Source organism: Equus quagga, chromosome 1 (genome assembly GCF_021613505.1).
Source record: "Equus quagga isolate Etosha38 chromosome 1, UCLA_HA_Equagga_1.0, whole genome shotgun sequence".
Classification (NCBI taxonomy): domain Eukaryota; kingdom Metazoa; phylum Chordata; class Mammalia; order Perissodactyla; family Equidae; genus Equus; species Equus quagga.
Genome location: NC_060267.1, coordinates 142,797,384 through 142,818,476, shown reverse-complemented (window position 1 = coordinate 142,818,476; position 21,093 = coordinate 142,797,384). Strand labels below are relative to the sequence as shown.

At 46.8% G+C, this 21,093-nt stretch overlaps 1 protein-coding gene across 2 annotated transcripts; it reads right to left on the bottom strand.

Moving 5' to 3' along the window:
* Positions 1–15,281: 15,281 nt before the first annotated feature.
* On the bottom strand, positions 15,282–20,885 carry CCK (cholecystokinin). 2 transcript variants are annotated; one of them, XM_046679915.1, is made up of 3 exons: positions 20,827–20,885; positions 19,549–19,761; positions 15,282–15,681 (listed from the first exon to the last, which is right to left on the bottom strand). In XM_046679915.1, the coding sequence occupies exons 2-3, from the start codon at positions 19,757–19,759 to the stop codon at positions 15,548–15,550; spliced, it is 345 nt and encodes a 114-aa protein (XP_046535871.1). In that variant the 5' UTR covers positions 19,760–19,761; positions 20,827–20,885; the 3' UTR covers positions 15,282–15,547. The 2 variants fall into 2 exon arrangements, with proteins under 2 accessions (XP_046535871.1, XP_046535881.1); XM_046679925.1 differs by having other exon boundaries at positions 19,549–19,783; positions 20,827–20,849.
* Positions 20,886–21,093: the final 208 nt, after the last annotated feature.

The window sequence follows — 21,093 nt, the reverse complement described above, 5'->3', positions numbered from 1 at the left end:
GGATCCGATGATAAACAAGTGAGCAACTTCTGCTTTTAAGGAGAGTTTGCAGAATCTGTTAATAGGAGAAGGATGACCCCAAACATGGCGTAGTGAGGGCTATGCAGAGAATTTAAATAGGGTGGTGTGAGGGACTCGGTGACTACTTTGGGCAGTCAGGGAAGGCCTCTCGAGGGAGGTAGCATTTGAGTCGACCATGTGAGATCTGGCACAAGAACATTGGGGCAGAGAGGGCAACTGGCGCAAAGGCACAGAGGCAGGAAAGAATTTAGTGTGTTTGAGGAGCAGAGAGAAGGCCCGTATGGCTGTGTGCTGGTAGAGAAGGGGAGCATGGCAGTGCAGAGAAAGCACAGTGCTCACCAAATGGTCCATCTGATCTCCACGTTTCCCGGTCACTTTGCAGTGGGCAAGGCACGTGATTAATTCTGGCCAGTGGGCTGTGAGCAGAGAAAAATCCATGCGTAATTCTCCATGCTCCTCCTTACCCTGAAGCCTTGTGTTGAAATGGTGGTGTCACAGGTTGGCGGAGCCTCCATCATCCGGGGTCTCTGGGGAACCATATGGATCAGACTCCCTGCCAGCCCTCATTTGACTTATGATCTGAAGCAGAAACAAACATTTGCTGTTGAGTCAGTGAGATTCTTGGGTGGTGCATCAGAGGCTCTGCAGGGCCCGAGTTTGTGTGTTTTACCAAGCCCTCCAGGTGACTCGGGGGCTCACTAAGGTTTACAAACCCCTGTGCTAGGCCAGGCAGAGATGGGATGGGCGTTCTGCCACTGGAGAGGTGGGGTTCCCTCGCAGTCTCCATGTCTCAGGGGCTTGAGAAGGCCAGACAGCTGCAGCCCCCCTTGCTTGAAGGGGAGAGGGTGGGCGGGTTTACTTGCCCAGCTGGGGCAGGAAAGGCTTGGAGACAAGGGGACCCCGGATCTGGGCTTCAAGGATGGGCAGGATTTGCCAAGTGCAGAAGGCATTCCAAGCAGAGGGTCAAGGTGTAGAGGAAGGATGGGAGAGGGCTTCTGGAAGGCGTTCTTCCAAGATCTTCCTTACAGTGGTAAATGGTAAATATAGAAGGGACAGTAGAGCTAGAAATAACACCATTTTGCAACCACAAAACTAAATTGTAGACAAAAATGGATGATAAAACCAACGGGTAAGAATTTCTTAGGTAGCAGGATATTTACACACAGTGTTTCCTACAGAATGTTTATTAATTTTTAAAGGGGGGAAAGGGCACCTTTGCAGTGGAGAAATCTGTCAGGCACCATTTTAAACAAATCACCAAGTTGAACGTTACCCAAATGGAACAAACTGATATGAGGTGTCTCCAATGTGTGACGTGCTGGGAAGGACACATCACTTCTGTGCTGTTCCTGCTAAAGCTGCAAAACCCGGAATTGGGAGGTTGACAATTGACAAACCCAAATTGAAGGACATTTTATAAAATACTGTACCTGTTCCTTTTAAAAATGTCAGTATCATGAAAGACTGAAGAACTGTTCCAGAATGAAGGAGGATAAAGAGACAAGACAATGAATGCAACTCATAATCCTGAATTGGAAAAGATACTATAAAAAACAATATTGGCACAATCAGAGAAATTTGAATATTGAGCATAGAGTTAAAAATACTGTACCAGTGGGGCCGGCCCCGTGGCTGAGTGGTTAAGTTTGCGCACTCTGCTGCAGGCAGCCCAGTGTTTCGTCAGTTCGAATCCTGGGTGCGGACATGGCACCGCTCATCGAGCCACGCTGAGGCGGCATCCCACATGCCACAACTAGGAGGACCCGCAACTAAGAATATACAACTATGCACCGGGGGGCTTTGGGGAGAAAAAGGAAAAAAAAAAAATACTGTACCAGTATTAAATTTCTTGAGTTCAGTCGTACTGTGGCTATGTAAAAGCAAGTCCTATTTTTTAGGAAATACTAGCTAAAGGATTAAGATAAAGGGGCTTGACGTCTGTCTGCAAGTCACCTTCACATGTTTCTGGAAAAAGCAAATGAGAGTTTTTTTAAAAAGGAAGATGCTTGGGGCCGGCCCAATGGTGCAGCGGTTAAGTTAGCATGTTCTGCTTTGGTGGCCCGGGGTTCACCAGTTCGGATCCTGGATGCGGACCTACACACCACTTGTCAAGCCATGCTGTGACAGGCATCCCACATAGAAAGTAGAGGAAGATGGTCACAATGTTAGCTCAGGGCCAGTCTTCCTCAGCAAAAAAAAAAAAAAGGGATTGGCGGCAGATGTTAGCTCAGGGCTAATCTTCCTCAAAAAACAACAAAAAAAGGAAGATACTAGAAAGGAACCCTCAAAAAGTGGGAAGCACCCTAATACTATATGTTTAGTAAACTATAAAAATAAAGGCATTCTTCTGTCTTGTGGCTGTGGCAAGAAGATGCTTGAGGTGGTATTTTTTTTCCCCCTCTTCTAGGCTGAATTTCTTCTAGTATATCTGAGCCCTTCCCCCAGCCCAGGGAGCTCGACCAGAGGGCACCATGGCCCAAGAGAAAGTTGCCAAAGAGGCAATTGATGGCACCAGGAAACAAAGATGTCAAATTGTTGACTTTTAATTATGAGGAAAGAAAAGCTGAGTCTGTGTTTTGGCATAAGACCAGAAGATTTGGAAACAAAACCTACCGAGCCAGTTTTTCTTTTTACTGCCTACTTCCCCCTCCGCTACTCCCAGGGCCCAAACAGATTCTCCCAGCTGGCGAAGGAATGAGGGAGTGCGAGAGGATTCCAGCCCACAACAGGTGCAGGAACCTTCCCTTTCCCTGTCCCCTGGCCAAGCTCAAGGATTTGGAAGAAGCCCCAGCTGAGTCTGGGGACCCAAGCACAGATGAGCTATTTTCACATGGGGGCCTGAGAAGATGGAAATGTTCCAGAACCTCTCCCCAGCTCCTGACTCCCATCACAGGGCAATGACTGCACGGGACAGGGAGAGTAGAAATGGCATCAAGTGGGTCTCAGCGGAGAGATCCCCAGGGGATCCCGTAGTACCTGGCCCCAGACAGATGTGGGACTCCCTTCCAGACACTGCCTGGTAGCAGAGAGGCAGGTATGCCCTAAGGAGCCTCTCCAAAAGGACAGAGAAAGTGGACGCATGCCTCCGCATGGCTCAAAGGAGTGCTGGCACCCACAACTTAGACGCCACCTGGGGAGAAGCTGGTGGAGGTGGAAAGTTATCTGAATTGGTTGGGGGCTCATAATAGGGATTAAGTCAAGATTAGAAAAAAGTTAAATTAGCTCTTTTACACATTTGGGCTCCTGGCTGGAAACATCAACTCTTGGGAGGATTTATTTTCTGTAGCCAGTAGAGGGCACCTCCACACCGCAGAAGCCCTGAAGGAACCGGCCTTGATGATTTGTTCCTAAAATCAGGTGAGTTCACACCTATTGCTCACCTGCTCAGCCTATGTACCAATGTCAGTTGCTGGGAAAGCATCTAACCACTCACTCCCCATTTCTCTTATTATTTCATTGTGGACCCTTCACGGACTGGCATCAGCCCATAGACCACTCTTCGAGTAATGTTGGTGTGGAAGACTCTGTGGTGAAAGGCACCTTTTTGTTAAAAGTAATAAATCTCTCATTGTTAAATGAGGACGTTGTTTAAAAATAATTGGAATTGTTATTTTTGCTTTTAGCAAACCACCCTCATGGCACAGAGGCGTTGGGGGAAGGCAAACATCAAGACTGGGCTGTACCTTTGGAGAGCCGTCTAGAAGTGAGGAGAGGGTGATGCCTTGGACTGGGCCCCAGGGGCTCCTCTCTTTCTCAGAACAGTGCTTTCTCCACTGTTTCCCACTGGACCACCAGTTCCGTGGCGAACAGACTCCCTCACATCCTTGACCTTCATCATCAACAACGCTCCACATCATGCCGCCCAACCAAGCCTAGCTGGTCCCTAAGAACCACCTCCCCGACAGCCTCTCAGAGGAGATTCTCATTCCCCACTCCCTCTGTTCCTGAGGGTCCTGGTCCTCTTCTCTCTCTATTGCTGTCTTTGGATTGTTCTTCCATTATCCTCTTTCAAAACCACTACCATAGTGACGTCCATGCTTCCTGACCCTCTCCCTCCCTCCCAGCAAGGCTGTCCTTGGCCATCTTCCTGGAAATCCACCCCCACTCTTTGAAGATGTTAACACTGAGCTTGTGGTCTTTTTCTCCACCTTGCACCTTGCTGTCAGCCTGGGTGACTTCAGCTGTCATGAGGATGATCCTTTGACTGTGGGCTCTCAATTCCCCTACCTCCTCATGTCTACTGGCCTTCACTACCACTCCATTTCTGCCAAGCTCTCCCAAAGCCACATCCTTGATCTTGAGAGATAAGAGTAATATAACAAACAGTATGTTCTCACCAACTGTATCAGTTAGGGCTCTTAGTTACAAACAAGAGATTCCTGCTCAAGAAGGTTTAAGGAGAATTACCTAGAATTCCTCAACTCCTGAATTTTGAAAGGCAATGACCCTGCTTTTTGACCACGACCTGTTAGCACATGGCTCTCTGTCAGTCACTCACTCTCCATATGTTCTTAGGCCTCCTTGCCCTGACTCCTCCGCTTCTTTAATTTGCCATCAACCCCGCATCTTCTCACTTTTTTCCTATCCAGCCTACACTGTACCCTATCATTCTAATAGCCCCACGTCCTAAGTTTTATGGTCCCCCTGTTGCACCCATCTGTCAAAACCCCAATTCTGGATCATTCAACTATTCGCCTTCTTTTTTTCCTGACCAAACCAGGACTGCCCACTGCCAGCGGAGAAAGTAAACCAAGAGTATGGGTGCCAAATTTATTGTCTGCCACCTCAGCTGGGCCTTCCGTGTGGCCGGGCAATCCTGTGTTTCCCTAGTCAACTGTCTCTCCCGTCCTTTGTTGGCACCATTTCAGACCTTCCCCATTCCTCACGTTCTACTCCCTCTCTCCGTCTCAACAAAAGACCTTCCTTCTTTCATAGAGAAAATGCATCACACAGGAACTCACTCAATTTTCTGTGACCAAACCCGGAAACTTGCTGCAAGCACACTCATTGTATTCTTTCTCCCATCTGTTACAAAGGAGATGGGTTCTTCTTCCTGACTGGCCCATTTTTCCATCAATTCCATAGATCTCAGCTCCTCCCTCCTCTCCTGGGGCCTTATTCCACCCATTGTACCCTCACTCACTTGTATTTTTGAAACCTTCTTTATGAATTGAAGAGAATTTCAACCTTAGAGATAAGAGTAATATGACAATCAGTATGTTCTCACCAACTGTATCAGTTAGGGCTCTTAGTTACAAACAAGAGATTCCTGCTCAAGAAGGTTTAAGGAGAAAAGGGGCTTATTAAGGGATAATAGGTAGATTACAGAATCTCCAAAGGACAGAGAACAAGGGCTGGAAGCCACAGAGATAGGAATGTGCCCAAATCATGCTACCAGCCCACTCCAGGAGAGCCATTGATACTGAAACCCATACTACTGATGTTGTGTATAATTGGTGGAGCCAACTTCACAAGCCTATGCCCCAGATGCAAGAGAGACCGCAGGGAAATGTTTCTGGCTCCTACTTGGGGGATGTAGAGAATTCCCAAACTGAGGAAGGTGCTGAATAGACAGAAAGAATGCTGAGTGTCCACTACAGTCCACCCCTTGGCTGTCCAACACATAATTACACTTCTTCCTTCAAAACATAAACGTCATCATCAACAACAAACATTTCCATTAGCACAATACAACCATCCCTCCTACAAACAAAAATAAGTGCACAATCTTCTCCAAGGGAAGTTGAGGATCCTTGGATGTCCAGTCCTCATCTTATTCCATCTTGACCCTGTTTTGATGTCCTGAAACCTGTGGATACACTGTAATGTTAACCATTTAACACAGCCTATGTAAAGGAGTAGGGGAAATCAACTGTGCTGATTATTAAGTTACTGTCTCTAGCTCCAAATTCATCATTTTATACCCTACTGGGGCTGGGACTCTGCAAACCACTTGCATGCCAGGAACTGCCAATAGGAGCCACCACTGGGAGGCTGGAGGAGGGAGGCGAGACTTGGCTCTTCCATCAGTGTCATCCCAGCAACACTTTTTCACCCTGGCAGCAGCACTTGGTTCCAGTTTTCAGTTTTTTCCCTCAGTCCCAGAACCTCCCTTGTCACACACACACACGCACACACACACACACACACACACACACCCCGCTCAGTCATAACAGCCAGGTAGCACTCTCTCCTCAGACGTCTGGGTTCCACCTCCTCAGCACCACTCATCCAAGCTTCTAAATTTTATGAATCCCAATTTCTTCCCTTTGTTCTCCCAGCCCTGCAAATGTAGGGGCTCTACTTCCTGCTGTTATTATCACTATGTTATCTCAGTTTCCTTTTGCTTTTTCAGTCTTCCAACACCCATTTAAACAATTCTCCATATGCCCTTTGTTGAAAACCCAGTGTGGCGGTCTTCATTTCTGGTAGGTGATTATGACTTTATTCCTCCACCACCTATTTCCTCTTCTCTTTGTCCTCAGCTGGTCAGAACTCTTTACTTAGTGAGAGTAATGCAAATCTTCATTTTTAAAAGCTCTGAATTACAGATGGCCATGTCTACATGTGGAATGTGGGATGTTTATTGAAGGAAGGAAATCGTGATTACCAACTATGACCTCAAGAGCTGTTCAGAAACAAAGACTCTCGTATCTGCCCACACTGCTGTGATTGTGTCTGTAAACTGTAGGGTGGAAGCAGGCAGACCAGTTAGGGGGCTCTTACAATAATCCAGGTGAGGGGTAGTGGTGGCTCAGACCAAGGCAATGACAGAGGGAATGGTAAAAAGTGGGTGGATTCTAAATGCATTTTGAAGTTAAGCCAACAAGATTTGCTGATGGATTTGAAGAAAGATGTGAAGGATAGAGAGGAGTCAAAGACTACTGCAAGGATTTTGGCCTGAGCAACTGGAAGGATGGAGTTGCCATCAACTGAGTTGGGGAAGGCATTAGGTGGAGAAAGTTTGAGGGGGAAGGTCATGAGTCCAAATCTGGATATATTGAGTTTGAGATGTTTCTTAGGCATCCAAGTGAAAATGATTCCTAAATCTTTGCCTTTGGACCCAATTTGTCACCTCCCACTAGATTGTGAAAGCTCTGATGTCAGTGCCTGTGTCTCCCATTTCAGCATCTCTGGTGCTCAGTACAGTGCTTGGACCACGATCATCTCAGTAAATAGCTTTTGTATGAAAGGATGAAAATATAAACCAACAACTTCAGGAGTTTCCCCCACAGGCCAAAGTTTGTCTTGCTCACATTCCAACTCCACAATTCTTTTCCAGACAGTGGAAGAGAATAAGAATTTTATTCTGCATGCTGCAGCTAGTGTTCATTGAAAACCCATCTTATTAGTTCATTCATTTTAGATGAACTCTTTCTCCCTTGAGGTGGAGAAATCCCTGAGAGACAGGAGCCTTCCCCTCTCTTGTTATAAGCTTGCCCCAGCCCAGATTCAGCTGGAGACTGGCTCAGGTAGAGGATGGGGCTTTGACAACGGTCTCAGCTCTGGAGAGGCTGATGCAACTGAGGAGCATGTCGTAGATGCCCCCACTTCTCTTCTCTCTTTGAATGTGGGTATTTTTTGTGTGTCGAACAACTTGTCCAGAACAACTTCTCTTGGGGCTTCCCTCTCTGTTCCAAGTTCAAGTCCAAGTAATTATGGAGCCCCATTGGAGACTCTTGATGGGGATCACAGCCAAATTCAGCCCCTCCCTGGTGTCCAGCACAGAACAGGAGAATTTGTACATTTACCCTAATTCAGCCTTAGTTAGGACTTCTGCATAGGTCTGACTCTGTGGTGAGCTGCATGAGCTCCTGCACCCTCGCCTCTCGTGTCACCTCCTTCAAGGAGACTTACTTAACTCCCATTTTGGGTTTATGAGTCCTCGTTACGCAAGGAGAGACACAGTAGGTGAAAGTGAAGGTGGGGATAAACTGATTTGCTACCAACAAACTTCTATATCTCATTCTTTATGTTCAAAATACAAGATTATGTTCACTCAATGGAGCTTAACATTTTTACTTATTTGGAATTGTTTTTCCTTTCAATTTTCCTCCACTCAGATCTGGAAAGCATAAAGTGCTCACTAATTGGAGGTAACCATAGTTACCAAGTTGTCTTCAAATAAATCTATGAGTTCCTTTTTTTTTCTTGGTTTTAATTCTACAAAAAGCATTTCACTTGTCAGTCGTTCTTGTTCTCTCTTCAGCTTCACTGGGTGATTTTCCAAACCCTGGAGCCTTTTGGCAGCCATGTTAAAGTTTCAAAATTAAAATAATGAAATAAACCACCCATTCTTAGAAAACAGTCCCATGCTCTGAATTATCTAGTTTTAAAATTTCAGCTGACTGGGTGGGATCTCCAGCAGGTTGGCCGGGAGAAATGGGCCTGAATCCTGCAGATTTCAATGTGTGCACAATTGTTTCTCTGCAGAAAAGCTTGGCACCCAGAGGAGAGTTTTCTTTCAAACTGTCCACCTGAGGGCAGTGCTGTCTTCTGTAGCGGTAGAACCAACACCCATTTCCTGTTAGGTAAGTTACTAAGCATGAAGAACTTCACTGACACTGGGTTCCAGTTTGCTGCAGTGGCGATTAGATGTCACTTAGAGACTGGCACCCCTGGGCAGCTGCCTGGATGGCCCGCCTCCTCACCGAGCCAGCTCTGCCGCTCTGCCCTCTCCCAGCCTCTGCATATTACCTGTCACAGTTGTTGGTACATTGTACTATGATTTCTGAATGTCCCACTTGGACTCTTGGTCTCTGTATCTGCCACATAAACACAGTACCTGGCATACAGATGCATTTCTGTGCATGTTGTTGAGTCAGTGAAGGGCTTATAACAGTCTACACAAGTTGATACAGGAGAGCAGCTGAGTCCTTTCCAGAATGAAACTTAGAGAAAGATCAAACACGTTGAAGTCATTCTGGGTGCAGTCCAGAGGTGTTTGGGTAGGTAAAGCTTGAACTATTGCTGATTCTGCCCGCTTCTGTTTGCCCGGACCAGCATGTGAGCCACAGGAAGGAAAAGGTGCTAGTCTTGGAGCTTGATTAGATATAACTTATTTCATTTGTCAGTAACTCTTGTTCTCTTGAGATTTTCCAAACTAGAAGCCTCTTGGGAGTCATATTAAAGGATTCAAAATTAAGACAATAAAATAAGTTACCCATTCTTAGAGAATAGCCTGATGCCATCAATGACTGGGTTTTAAAATTTCAGCACATCTTGAAACATTCCAGGTTTCTAGTAGAAACTGCCAGGCCTGGCGGGCTGGGCGAAGGCAGGGGCAGGCCCTGCAGGCTGTGGGTAGTGACTTTCTTAAACTGAAGACAGCTGGAAGCTAGAAGTGGGACCTGGGGCACAGACAGCTCCAGGAGGTCCCTTTAGTTCTGGCTTGAGGAGTGAAAATGGGAACTCTTCATGCCTAGAGAGCATGAACATTCCATGAATACTTTTCTTTCTTTCTCTGTTCTCCCATGCTGCAGCCCCCAGGCAAACCCACAGCTGCAGCTGTGGCAGGCAGTAATGAGACTGGCAGGAGCCAAAACTCTGAGGAAGGGGAATCTTGCTCTTTGATCAGAGGAGCTATGATTCCAAGAGGGTGGGACCAACTGCCATTGCTTTTTTATTCTCTGTTCTCCTGCCACTTGGACCTGAACATGGGCTCAGACATGGAAGTGTATGGCAGAACAGGGTCATCAGAGCCCCAAGTTTCTGAGTGGAGGACTGAAAAGGGAATCTGCAGGAAACTGCAAAGTCCTGGGGAGACTGCAGAGGGAGGAGCTCAGGAGAGTGGCCTCATATAGCTGCTTATGAATTCCAGGGCTCACTGCCGAGCCATGCATGTCTTGATCAGGTCCTAACTGGCACACCAAAGACTCTGAGAACTGAAATAATGCACAGACCCCCATCCCATTCCCAGACTAGTCCCTGGGTGGCGCACACCTGAAACAGAACCAAAGAGCAGTATAACTTCTTTGAAAACTGAACTATCTTTGGAACCACAGTCTGCAGAAGGTGGTTGGAACTTGCAGACTGAACCTAACCAGGTTGATCACCTGCTAAAATAAAAATATTTACATTTTTTGTAAGATTTAAACAAGATCCAGAGTCTGATAATGTAATATTCAAATTGTCCAGGATACAGTCCAAAATTATTGAACATACAAAGAACTATGAAAATTTCAATTTTCTTTGGGAAAGATAATCAACAGATACCAAGGATGAGATCTCACAGAGGTTGGAATTATCAGACTTCAAGGCAGCTATTACAAAAGATTTCAAATGGGCAATTGCAAACATCCTTGAAACAAATGTTAAAACAGAAAATCTTAGCAAAGAAATAGAAGATATAAATGGAAATTTTAGAACTGAGAAATACAAAGACCATACTAAGAAACTCACTGGGGGCTGGCCCCATGGCCGAGTGGTTAAGTTCATGTACTCCACTTCGGCAGCCCAGAATTTTGCCAATTTGGATCCTGGGCAAGGACCTAGCACTGCTCATGAAGCCATGCTGAGGTGGCGTCCTACATAGCAGAAATAGAAGGACCTACAACTAGAATAGACAACTATGTACTGGGGGGCTTTGGGGAGAAGAAGAAAAAAAAGTTTGTCAACAGATGTTAGCTCAGGGCCAATCTTAAAAAAAAAAAAAAAAGAAACTCACTGGAGGGACTCATTAACAGAATGAAAATGACAGAGAAAGAGTCAGTAAACTAGAAGATAAATAGAAATTATCCATTGTAAAGCACAGACAGAAAAAGATGAACAAAGCTTCTGGGACATGTGGGACAACAGCAAAAGGTCTAACATTTGTGTCATCAGAATCCCAGGAGAGAAGAAAGAGTGTAATGCTGAAAAAATATTTGAAGAAATAATAATTGAAAACTTCACAAGTTTGGTGAAAGACATAAACTTACTGATTCAAGAAGCTGAAGAAGCCCCAAACAGGATAAACTGAAAGAAATCCACACCCAAGCACAGCATAATCAAACTACTGAAGGCTAAAGACAAAGAAAATATCTTGAAAGACACCAGAGAGACAAATGACTTGTTCTCTATAGGGGACCAATGATTTGAATGACTGCAGACTTCTCATCAGAAACCATGGAGGCCATAGGAAATGGTATCACATTTTAAAAGTAAAAGAAAAGAACTGTCAACCTAGAATTCTAAATCCAGTGAAAATATCCTTCAGGAATGAAGATGAAATAAAGACATTCTCAGATAAAGGAAAACTAAGAGACTTCATAGCAGTAGACCTGCTGTAAAAGAATTGATAAAGTTCTTCAGGCAGAAGGATAATGTCCTGTAGATCCTGGTTCTTTGGGAGGACAACTCAGAGCAGGAGATAGACACCAACAGATTGGTTTAATAAATGCTTTCAGAATGCGGAGCCTAGGGGAGATTAGCAAGCAATGATTTTGTCTCTTTTTGCTTGGCTTCTGCTTTATTTATCTTCAGGACTAGCAAAAATTTGAAGATACTGAAAAAAAAAATACTCAAAGTACCTTGAACTCTACTAGCTAAGTGGTCAAGATTCTTTCCTTTGGCTCTTCAAACCTGAGACAAGAAAAAAATGGTGTTTTGTGTCATTTTTTGTTAAAAAAATGAACATACAGCATCTTTGTTCCATCCTCACTTTCCTTTTAACTGTGATTGGCTGAGACTGAGAACAAAGATGCCATTTGTGTTCCATAGGTTGGGAGTCTTGTGTAAAGATTTCCTCACTTTACAAGAGAGATGTGTTAGTTAGGTTTTGGTAAAGTAAATCTTGGGAAAGTGAATTCTGTCCACCCTGTGGCTGCTGGCCATCTTGCGACTTGAGCTCTTACCATCAGAGCAGGCCAGGCCTCTTAAATCAGAGCCCAGAGGTATCAGCAAGTTCAGGGACCACCAGGCAAGTTCTTTATGTCTCAGCCTGGCAAGGAGTTGATTCCAGAGAGGCTGCAGGTTCCATCACTAATTCACTGTGTGACCTTGAGCAAGTTTATTATCTCTAAAATGGGAGTAGGGGTAGGGTAGGGTGTGTGTTGGGCTAGAATGATAGCTATTGGACTTTTCAACTTTTAAATTCCAATGAATCAACAAAAAGGAACCTTAAGAGTGGCCTTAATTAGCAGAGCTGAGAGTGCAAACGCAGGACTATCTACAGGAGGACATGGCCTAGGGTGGAGGTTCTGCAAGCTAGAGGGATTTGAGAGGGGCAGCTGGCAAAGAAGAGGGGTATGAGGGAGGGGAGGGGGGTTGAAGAGGACTAGATGAAGTGGGGAGAGGACTGAGAGGGGAGTAAAGGTGGGAGAGAGGAGGAGGAAAGGAGAGTCATGGCTTTCTGATTGTGTGTGAGTCCTCAGGCCTCTTTAAGGAAGAGGTTGAGGAGGGCTGGCTCTTCTGTGATACTCACTCGCTCAGCTGCAGAAGCCTATTGTGATCCCTGAGGAAGGGCTAAGGAAGAGGGGGTTATATGTCCTGATTCCTGGGTCCCTGTGACAGCAAGTGGCATAGAAGTGAGAACAGGACACTGCAGTTACAAGGAGATCAGCCTGCATCCAGTGGTGGCACTGAAAGGGAAAAGTCTCTAGGCTCCCTCCCACCCGTAAGCTCCACTGGGTCCCCTCAAAGCCACCATAAATGACCACATATGCTAATTCAGTCACACTCGTATAGACTCAGCTTCCAAACAAGTCTCCAGGCCCCTTCTCTGCTGACAGGAGCTCCAAGTGACCTCGTAAAAAGTTCTGGAACCAACTGCTTCAATCGCTGAACTGCCACGTGTGAGCCTAGTGCAGCCGCAGGTCACTCAGCATGTCGGAGCTCCAGCTTCCTCCTTGAAAAGCGGGGTCACAATTACTCCCAGGATTGGGAAAGTGTCCTGAGCTGATGCTCACAAGGCTCCTTGGATAGGGTCCTGCACCCAAGAGGAGGCTGGGAAATGTTCTTTCCTGTCCCTTTCCTGCATTAAGAAAAATTGTGAAAGACTTTGAAGTGGGCAAAGGGGATTACTGGGTGTCCTTTCAGTGGAATGCTGAACGTTTATCTGTTGCTGCCACAATCTGAGTCTTTGGGTTACTTATAGTCTGTAAGCCCTAGAAACCTGATAGTAATGCAAATAATTTCTGTCTATAGAAACTTCAATGAATATTGTCCCCTAAAGATACATAACAGATTATTCCAAACACTACATTTTATTGACCTGTAGATATGAACCAGTTTTATGTCTATTAGCCAACATTTTGCATTCTTGACTGCCTAGATGTGGCTGTCTTTCAGATTCTCCTTGGAAATGAAGTGACATCTTACTACTCCCTTTATTAATGAGTTAAATGACATCTTTGACGCGTTCATTTTATATTTGTATGAGTTGCGGCTTTACCTTCAAAGATGATATTTTAGCATCCACTTCCCTGATGACTTATAAATCGCTAATGCAGGTCAGACCTTTATCATCCATTCCCTGCTGCTGACTTTATATTAAATTCCAAGTCCCTCATCACCCCTCACCCCCAACACACCAACAATACACACACACACACTCAGAGAGGCACACTCTCATCCCCATATATACACAGTATCCCACACACACTCAGAATAATAGTATTTTTTGCATGGTATACGTGTGTGCACATGCTAAAAACATAGGCATTTGGATATTTTGGACTGAATGGGGATTAGACACCTAAGATATGAAGCAGTCTTGGAGATCAAAGTGCAAGGACTGAATGGGGTAATAACCTCAGGAGGGAACAACAGAATGTGTTGTCTACCTGGAGTTGAAGTTTTGGTTTTTGTTTTTTGAGGAAGATTAGCCCTGAGCTAACTGCTGCCAATCCTCCTCTTTTTGCTGAGGAAGACTGGCCCTGAGCTAACATCCACACCCATCTTCCACTGCTTTATATGTGGGACACCTACCACAGCATGGCTTTTGCCAAGTGGTGCCATGTCTGCACCGGGGATCTGAACCGGTGAACCCCGGGTCGCCGAGAAGCGAAACGTGCGAACCTAACCGCTGCACCACTGGGCCGACACCTGGAGTTGAAGTTTTACACTGAATCCTAACTTCAGCTCAAATTAAAGGATTGCACAGACCCAGTCTTCCTCTGAGGATTTTCCTGGCATCCTCTTTCCACCACCAAGGAAGATGGCACTGAGTGTCCAGCATGAGTGACCATGGGGCCCCTCCAAGATCAGTTGTAGATTTGCCAACATTGTTTTCAATGTCTCTTCCCTTTTAGGCTGCGTGTCCTACTGCACTGGGCCACCTGGGGCCTTTGCTGGATGAGAAACTGAGGCTCCTGGAGGCTCAGCCAGGAGGCACAGAAAGGCTGCACTGTGGGTGGCTGGTGCTAGATCATCTCTGAGTGTCCCCTCGGGCTCGCCCCCTTTACCAATCCCTACAGAGACACAACAGAAGAACTGGATAACTACCAGGGTCACCCCAACATGCCCACTGTCTCTGAAATACGGTAGGAGCCAAAGATTGTAATCACAGGCTCTTCTCTACTCCGTCACAACTCCAAGTGTGGTCCAGGACCAGCAGCATTTGACATCACCTGGAAGCTTGCTCAGGCCCAGCCCAGACTTGCTGAATCAGAATGTGCAGTTCAACAAGATTCCCCAGGTGACTCACATGAACTCCAGAGTTTGAGAAGTGCTAGAGTGATGAAGGTCACACTAATCTATGAGCAATAAGGCCTCAGGTTTGTGAATTTCGTTAGCTGGGAACCGTGGGCCTGTCATTTTCACCTCTTAGAGCCTGTTTCCTCATCTGTAAAAGGACAAATAACTTCTGTGCCATGGAGAGATCAAATGCCTGAAAAAGTGCTGACCTGTAATGCCCCATAATTTGTTGAAAGGCCAAGAGAACCCCAAGGAAACCCTGGTGTGGGATGGGGTTGGCAGAGGAGAACATCCTGTGGAGATGGGCGGATGGAAGCCTCCATCCCAAGCTGCCTTTCTGGGCTGAAGCCAGACAAACGAGTGCTCACTACAAGCAGGGCAGGTCCTCCCTCTGCAATGGAGCCCAGGGCCCAGGGCCCAGGGTGGCCAGGGCTGGGCTGTGGAGCTGACACAGAAGGCCCTTTCCTGGCCACCTTGCCTGCAGCAGGGAAGTCAGCTCTATGCTTGACTCTTATTTCTCAAGCTCTCTCTGGGACCATCTACCGCAAGGACTCGTCCTTGGGCACCGTATATCCTTCCTGGAATGTTCGAGGGCTAAATGGAGCCCTTTGCCCTTGGTAGACACAGGGAACAGGGGGGCAGAATGAAATCACTTTAATCGCATAGCAACACTTTAGGACCAGGAGTCACAGATGAGGGAAACATTTTGTCTCCATTTATACAATTCTGCTGAGGTGTACGGTTGAGCCGGACAATCTTAAAGACAGATTTTTCACATTGAGAACTTAATAAATAGATACTTCAAACATCAAACTTCAGAGACAACGAGTTATGAGTGTGATTGTTTTCTTATTCTGCCTCCTCTGAGTCAGGAGGTGGCTGCCTGTTGCGCTGAGCCGGTGTGGGCCCCCTAGAAGGGGTATTCATACTCCTCGGCGCTGCGCCGACCAAAGTCCATCCAGCCCATGTAGTCCCGGTCACTTATCCTGTGGCTGGGGTCCAGGCCCTGCAGGTTCTTCACGAGGGACATTCGGCCAGAAGGAGCTACAAAGGGCAGGGAGGAAGGAGAAAAGGGCATTACATCTAGGAACATCACTATTTCAATTTGTAAAGGAGAACAATGGAAAAAGCCAGACAATATGTAACATGCAGCTTCTTACAGGCATCGAGGAGCTATCAAGAGAGGGGGATCGCTGGACCAAAATCTAAGAGAGGAGAAGGACCCGCATATGTGTGACTGGAGAAAGGGTGATATTTGCCAGTCATCGCCGTGGTTTTCTTCTGTAAGGATTTAGGTGGATTCACTGACTCCGGCTTTTCACAGCTGGGACGTGCCTAGGATTTCCTACCCCCAGGGCTGTATTCCTTTATATAGCTGGCCCTCTGCTGAAGCCAACCAAGGATTTCCCAGTACCTTCCCACTTCTAAAGTTCACCCCTTAAAATCCCCCAACATACCTGACTGTTCTTTAGGTATTGCAATGACAATATTTTGATGTTAGAAAAATATACAAAAAAGTGTTTAAAAATGGTAGCAAGTCTTATTGCTAGATAAATACCATTTAAAAATTAATTTGAAAGCTACCTTCTTTTTAAAAAATGATGTTGAGAAAAAGGTGCACCGTCAGATTGAAATCCTAGCACATTAGCAACACTCAAAGAAGAGGGTGCAGAGAGGAGATAAAAGGGTCATTTTAATTCAGCCATTTTGACCAAAATGCAGTAACTGAGCCTAAAATGGGCCCTTTGGGATGGAGTTGAGTCCTCAGGAGGATGGTTTTTGTGTATCATTCACACTGAGTGAGCAGGGACGTGAAGAGGCGGTTTCTTTGGCATGTGACTGTCCTGGGCCACAGTCCCAGACATGGCCTCTGGGGTATGAAATCAGTATAACGTCTTCTCTTGTGCAAACTGAGGGACAAGAAAGGTCCCTCAGGGACCTCGGTGGGCAAAACTCAGGTGGCTTCAAGAGTAGAGGGGTGGATGACCCTCGATGGTTCTCACCATTGTATTGGGGCCATTGTGTCCCCACCTCTTGTGAGCCCTTCTACCTGAGGCTGCCCTTGCCAACTCCTGCCCACAGGCTGCATAGAGTCAGGCTATGGCTTATTTATCAATAAAGGACACTGCACAAGCAGTTCCTCTGTCTTATTGGATAATCGAATAAAGCTGGCTGAGTTAAAAACCAGAAACAACTATACAGGACAATGTCGCCACCCTTTCTTCCTCTTCCTGACCCCCAGCCTTGGAACTAAGAGTCAACCCAGCACCTCCCAGCCCTTTTGCAGATCTTTCCAGCCTATGCAGAAGAAAAACAGCCTCTGCTGTTTAATTGTGCAACACCTTTCAGGTGAAATAGTAGTCCTTGCATTCAATAAAACCAGCACGCCCACTTACTGTACAGGGTGACATGGAAATGTGACCCAGCCTCCTGCCTGCTGGTGACGAATCCCCACTTTTAGGGTGGGGCATTGCCTAAAGTTTCAGCTAATGACAGGAAAGTGGGGCAGCTTCGATACACGCAAGCAGCCTCAGTTGCTGGTGGGGCACTGTGTTCAGCCACAGAGGCTGTGTCTGTTACACACCTCAATTTCTCCACTCCACACACCGTTCTGCGCTCACATTGTGTGCATTGCCCAGGGTTCTCACTCACTTCCCCAGAGCAGACACAGAGTAGGGACTTGCAGCTGATGAAATCGAATTGAAGAGCCTGGCTCCTTTAAATTTTAAAACCCAGAATGAGCAGTACAGCTGGGAGGCTGAATGGCTGACTCTGGGAAGGGAGTGGCTTGATGACTCTCAGCCCTGTTGAGGCCTAGATGTGCAGCCTTGGTAGGTTACCCACCCTTCTAGAGCCCCAGCTTCCACACTGACACAGTGAGGATAGTAGAACTTATTGTGCAGTGCCGGTGTGAGGACCAAGAGAGACAATACAGATGCAGCACTGGGGCTTTGCTACACCAGATGCCCCCCTGCCCCCCAGCAGAATGGCTTCCCCTCAGATGGTTGAAAGCTCTGCAGACAATTCCTAACGATAAACTCTGAGCACGGCCCAAAGAGGGCATTACCATGTTTGGAATCTTTAAGCATAATATATAATATAGTTGATTAAAAAAATCTGATATGATCTCAAAATATGTAAAATATTCCATGAAACTGTATCGTATTTATATGTGTAAATATTCATTCCTGGTACATATTTGTCAAATAGAAGAGCCTGACTGTTTTCCAGCGAGCACTGATCCTGAGTGCTGGCAGCTGAAGTTCCAGCTCACTGCTATTCCCACCCCGGTTTGTTTGGGACCACAGGCTAAAGGTGGTGGGGCGTGGGGGCTGAGAAGAGGTGCTGGGAAGAACCTCCTAGCTAAGATTTGTAGTATAAAGCCTTCATCGTGTCAGTTCTGAGTAATTGTTTGGTAACTGACTTCTTTCCCAGAACTGTTTCTTGTGGATCTTTCCTGAAGGGAAAGGGGAGGGGGTTCAATGAAAAGCCTCGGCTATTTCAGACTGGTTTGGCTGAAATTCAGCCACATCCAAGGACAGATATTTAAATTACTTTCAGACAGACAATTAGCAGGAACCCAAAAAGTTTTCAGATTTTCTCTGCCATCCAATTAACATTTCTACCTCGTTCAATTTAATTAACGGGAAAGCAAAACAAAAGATGGTAGTTGGGACAATTATCCAAAGACAGGAAATACATAACAAATCACCTGTTCTTTTCTACTGCAATCCCCTGGTCAAAAAGGTCTCAGTCTCACCTTCATATGAAACCGCAGGAGCCACGCCCTCCATTTTCTCCCCATCAGGTCAGGGCATGAGTTCACGTTGAAACCCAGGCCCTGGCACACCAGTCGGGCAGGGGATCCTCCTGGGAAAGCAGCCCATCCCTCAACCCTCCCAGCAGCATTAGCTGTGGTTTACTGTGCCTCAGTGTTGGTCCAGTTTAGCACACTGCCCCACAGCTAGTGTTCAGCATCAGTGTCACTGTAGATAAAGTTGGTAGGAAAAAACCGCCCCAGTCCAAGTCACAATTCCTAGCACCCTAGGGATTAATGAGCCCCATTCTGCGTCACCCAAAGAGCCAGAAGGGGCCGAGGGGAACTCTAGCCTCATCTTCTCTTTACAGATGAGACAGTCAGGCCCAGAAAAGGGACATGGCTGTCTGGATGCTGCTCAGCTAGTGAGCTGCTGAATCACATTATTCCTGGAGAAAGACTTTGATGCCGAGAAAATTGCGGCTTGTTCAGCTCCTGCTGCAGTGGGGACCGTCTCTCCAAGAGCAAAATAAAAACAAACAGGTCTCTTGTTGGGGAATCATTTTAAATCACTGCCAAGGAGAACTCAAAAACTCCTATGGATCCTTTCCTTCTGTTACATACTTTGGTGAAAACGGACACATTGTCACTTCTTTTTAAACTGTTGTAGTCAGACTCAAGCATTCTCAGCATTGATCACGTCCTGCTAGAAAGTTTCCAAGTGTCAGTATCTGGGTGGCTCCTGGTTCCTTTGCATTTACAGTAATGGGTATTTAGTGGATCTGCAAATCCCTTTTCAGTCAGTAATTTGCTCAGTAATTATCTTTTAATGTCTCCATTAAATGGTGTTGAGCTTAAACAGCAACACCATGCCAAAATTAGTTTAAAGAAAGCTTTTTAAAAAGATTTCTCTTAATAAATTAAGTCCTCCACACTGGTTCCCAGTTTGCTGCAAAGGACGTCCAGAAAACTGCACACTGTTCTGTGCAGTACAACTCGGGAGAAGAAAGTGAAAAGCTTTTCAGCTTAACTTGTTGCCTGTGTTTCCTCCCGAGGGGTTCCCCACCTCCGTCAGCCGGACGCTAGAGAAGAGGGTCAGGATTGAGAGCACCGCGCAGGGGCAGAAGTGAGGGATGGGGAGGCGGCATCGGTACCTTTCCGGGTCTGCTGGATGTATCTGGCCAGCAGCGCGCCCAGGTGTGCGCGGGGCTCGCTGTCCACCCTCTGCACCGCCCTCAGCTGCCTCCGGGGCGCCTCCTCCTGCTGTGCACCGGGGCCCGCAGCGTCCTCCGGAGGCACGGGCTGCGCCAGGGCGCCCGCCGCCAGCACCGCCATCAGCACGCACAGGCACGCGCCGCTGTTCATGGCTGCGGAGAGCAAAGGCAGGGCCTGTGAACGAAAAGGTGGGGCGTCCGCAGGCTCTCGCGGAGCGTCGGGGCACCCCGGGTACAGAGAAGGGGGCTCCGTCCGAACGCACGGAGCTCCAGACCCGCCAGGCTGGGGCAAGCAGCAGAGCTTGCCAAGCACTGACGGGAGCCGAGTGGCCACAGCACGCGCGTCCGGGGGCGCCCCATTTGTTTTTTGGGGGAACCACACCCGGTGCCCGGGCGGGCGGACATAGACCCTGTCTTCTGCCCTGTTTAGCAGAAGGAATGTCTTCTGTTTTCCTTTTCTTTCAGGAAGAGCGTCTCTCATCTCCTAACTGGAAAGCAAGAGATTAAAAATAGCGTGGAAAATATCCTAAAAAGAAGGCTCCATGGGAGAAATGAGACCCTTGAAAGGTAGCATCTTTCCAGATAGCTAAGAAGCTTTCAACAGGGAAATAAACGGTGATGAAAAGAGAAGTACAGGTTAAAATGTGGAAGCAATAAATAAAAGCCATGTTTATCAAGTTTCCTCAAGGTGTACATCGAAAAGGCAATAAGCCACTACGCAAAATACAGGCAGGGTTTCAAAAAACCAGGAATAGGCGCTCAGTCCTCGGTCGTTGGCAAAGCACCACAGCGTTTTAGATCCGCAAGCAGGTAAAACACCCACACGTTTCTATCCCCAAAGCCTTGAATTTTTCGGCACTATTTAGAAAACAAATTTAAATCTTAAAACCTCTTGGTAGTTTATTTGAAAAGATTGCAAAGTACACTGCACCTCTGTGGAACATCTAGAAAATCTCAGTTTGCATGTTAATTCTAGCAAATAGATATTCCAGCGTTGCACGCGTAAGAGAAGAGCAAAGCAGGCGTGTGGAAGTCCCTCAACAGATCTGCCCACCCAGCCCTCGCTGTGATTTCCGACTTCAAGAAATGTCTTTCAAGCTGTCGTACAGAAGACACAGAAAACAGAAAAATAAAACGGAAGAGGCACAAAACTGAAGACAGCATTCTTCAAGGACACTTGACGCTTGGATTCCCCGCCGGAGAGCGAGCGGAACCTACCTTCGGAGTAGGACGCAGCTGGATTCGCGTTCCAACCAGCGCAGCCGGGGAGCAGAGCCAAGTTCAAGGTGGGAGGGCGGCTGCCTCTTAAATAGCCCCGCCTGGCGCTCTGGGCCAGTCATCTGTTTACCCAGCGCTGACGCAGACCGGCAGCAACACGTGCTCAGAAGGCGGCCACTGGGGCGACAACCGATTGAAGTGGCTCCTGGGAGAGAGGGGGCAAGGTCCCGTGGAGTCGGGTTAACCCCTCCCAGGCGGGGTCTCCGC

Excerpts from the sequence above, each read along its gene's own strand:
- CCK (XM_046679915.1), bottom strand. The coding sequence starts at position 19,759 with ATGAACAGCGGCGCGTGCCTGTGCGTGCTGATGGCGGTGCTGGCGGCG. Across the intron at positions 15,682-19,548 it reads CATCCAGCAGACCCGGAAAG|CTCCTTCTGGCCGAATGTCC; the intron begins GTACCGATGCCG and ends TGCCCTTTGTAG.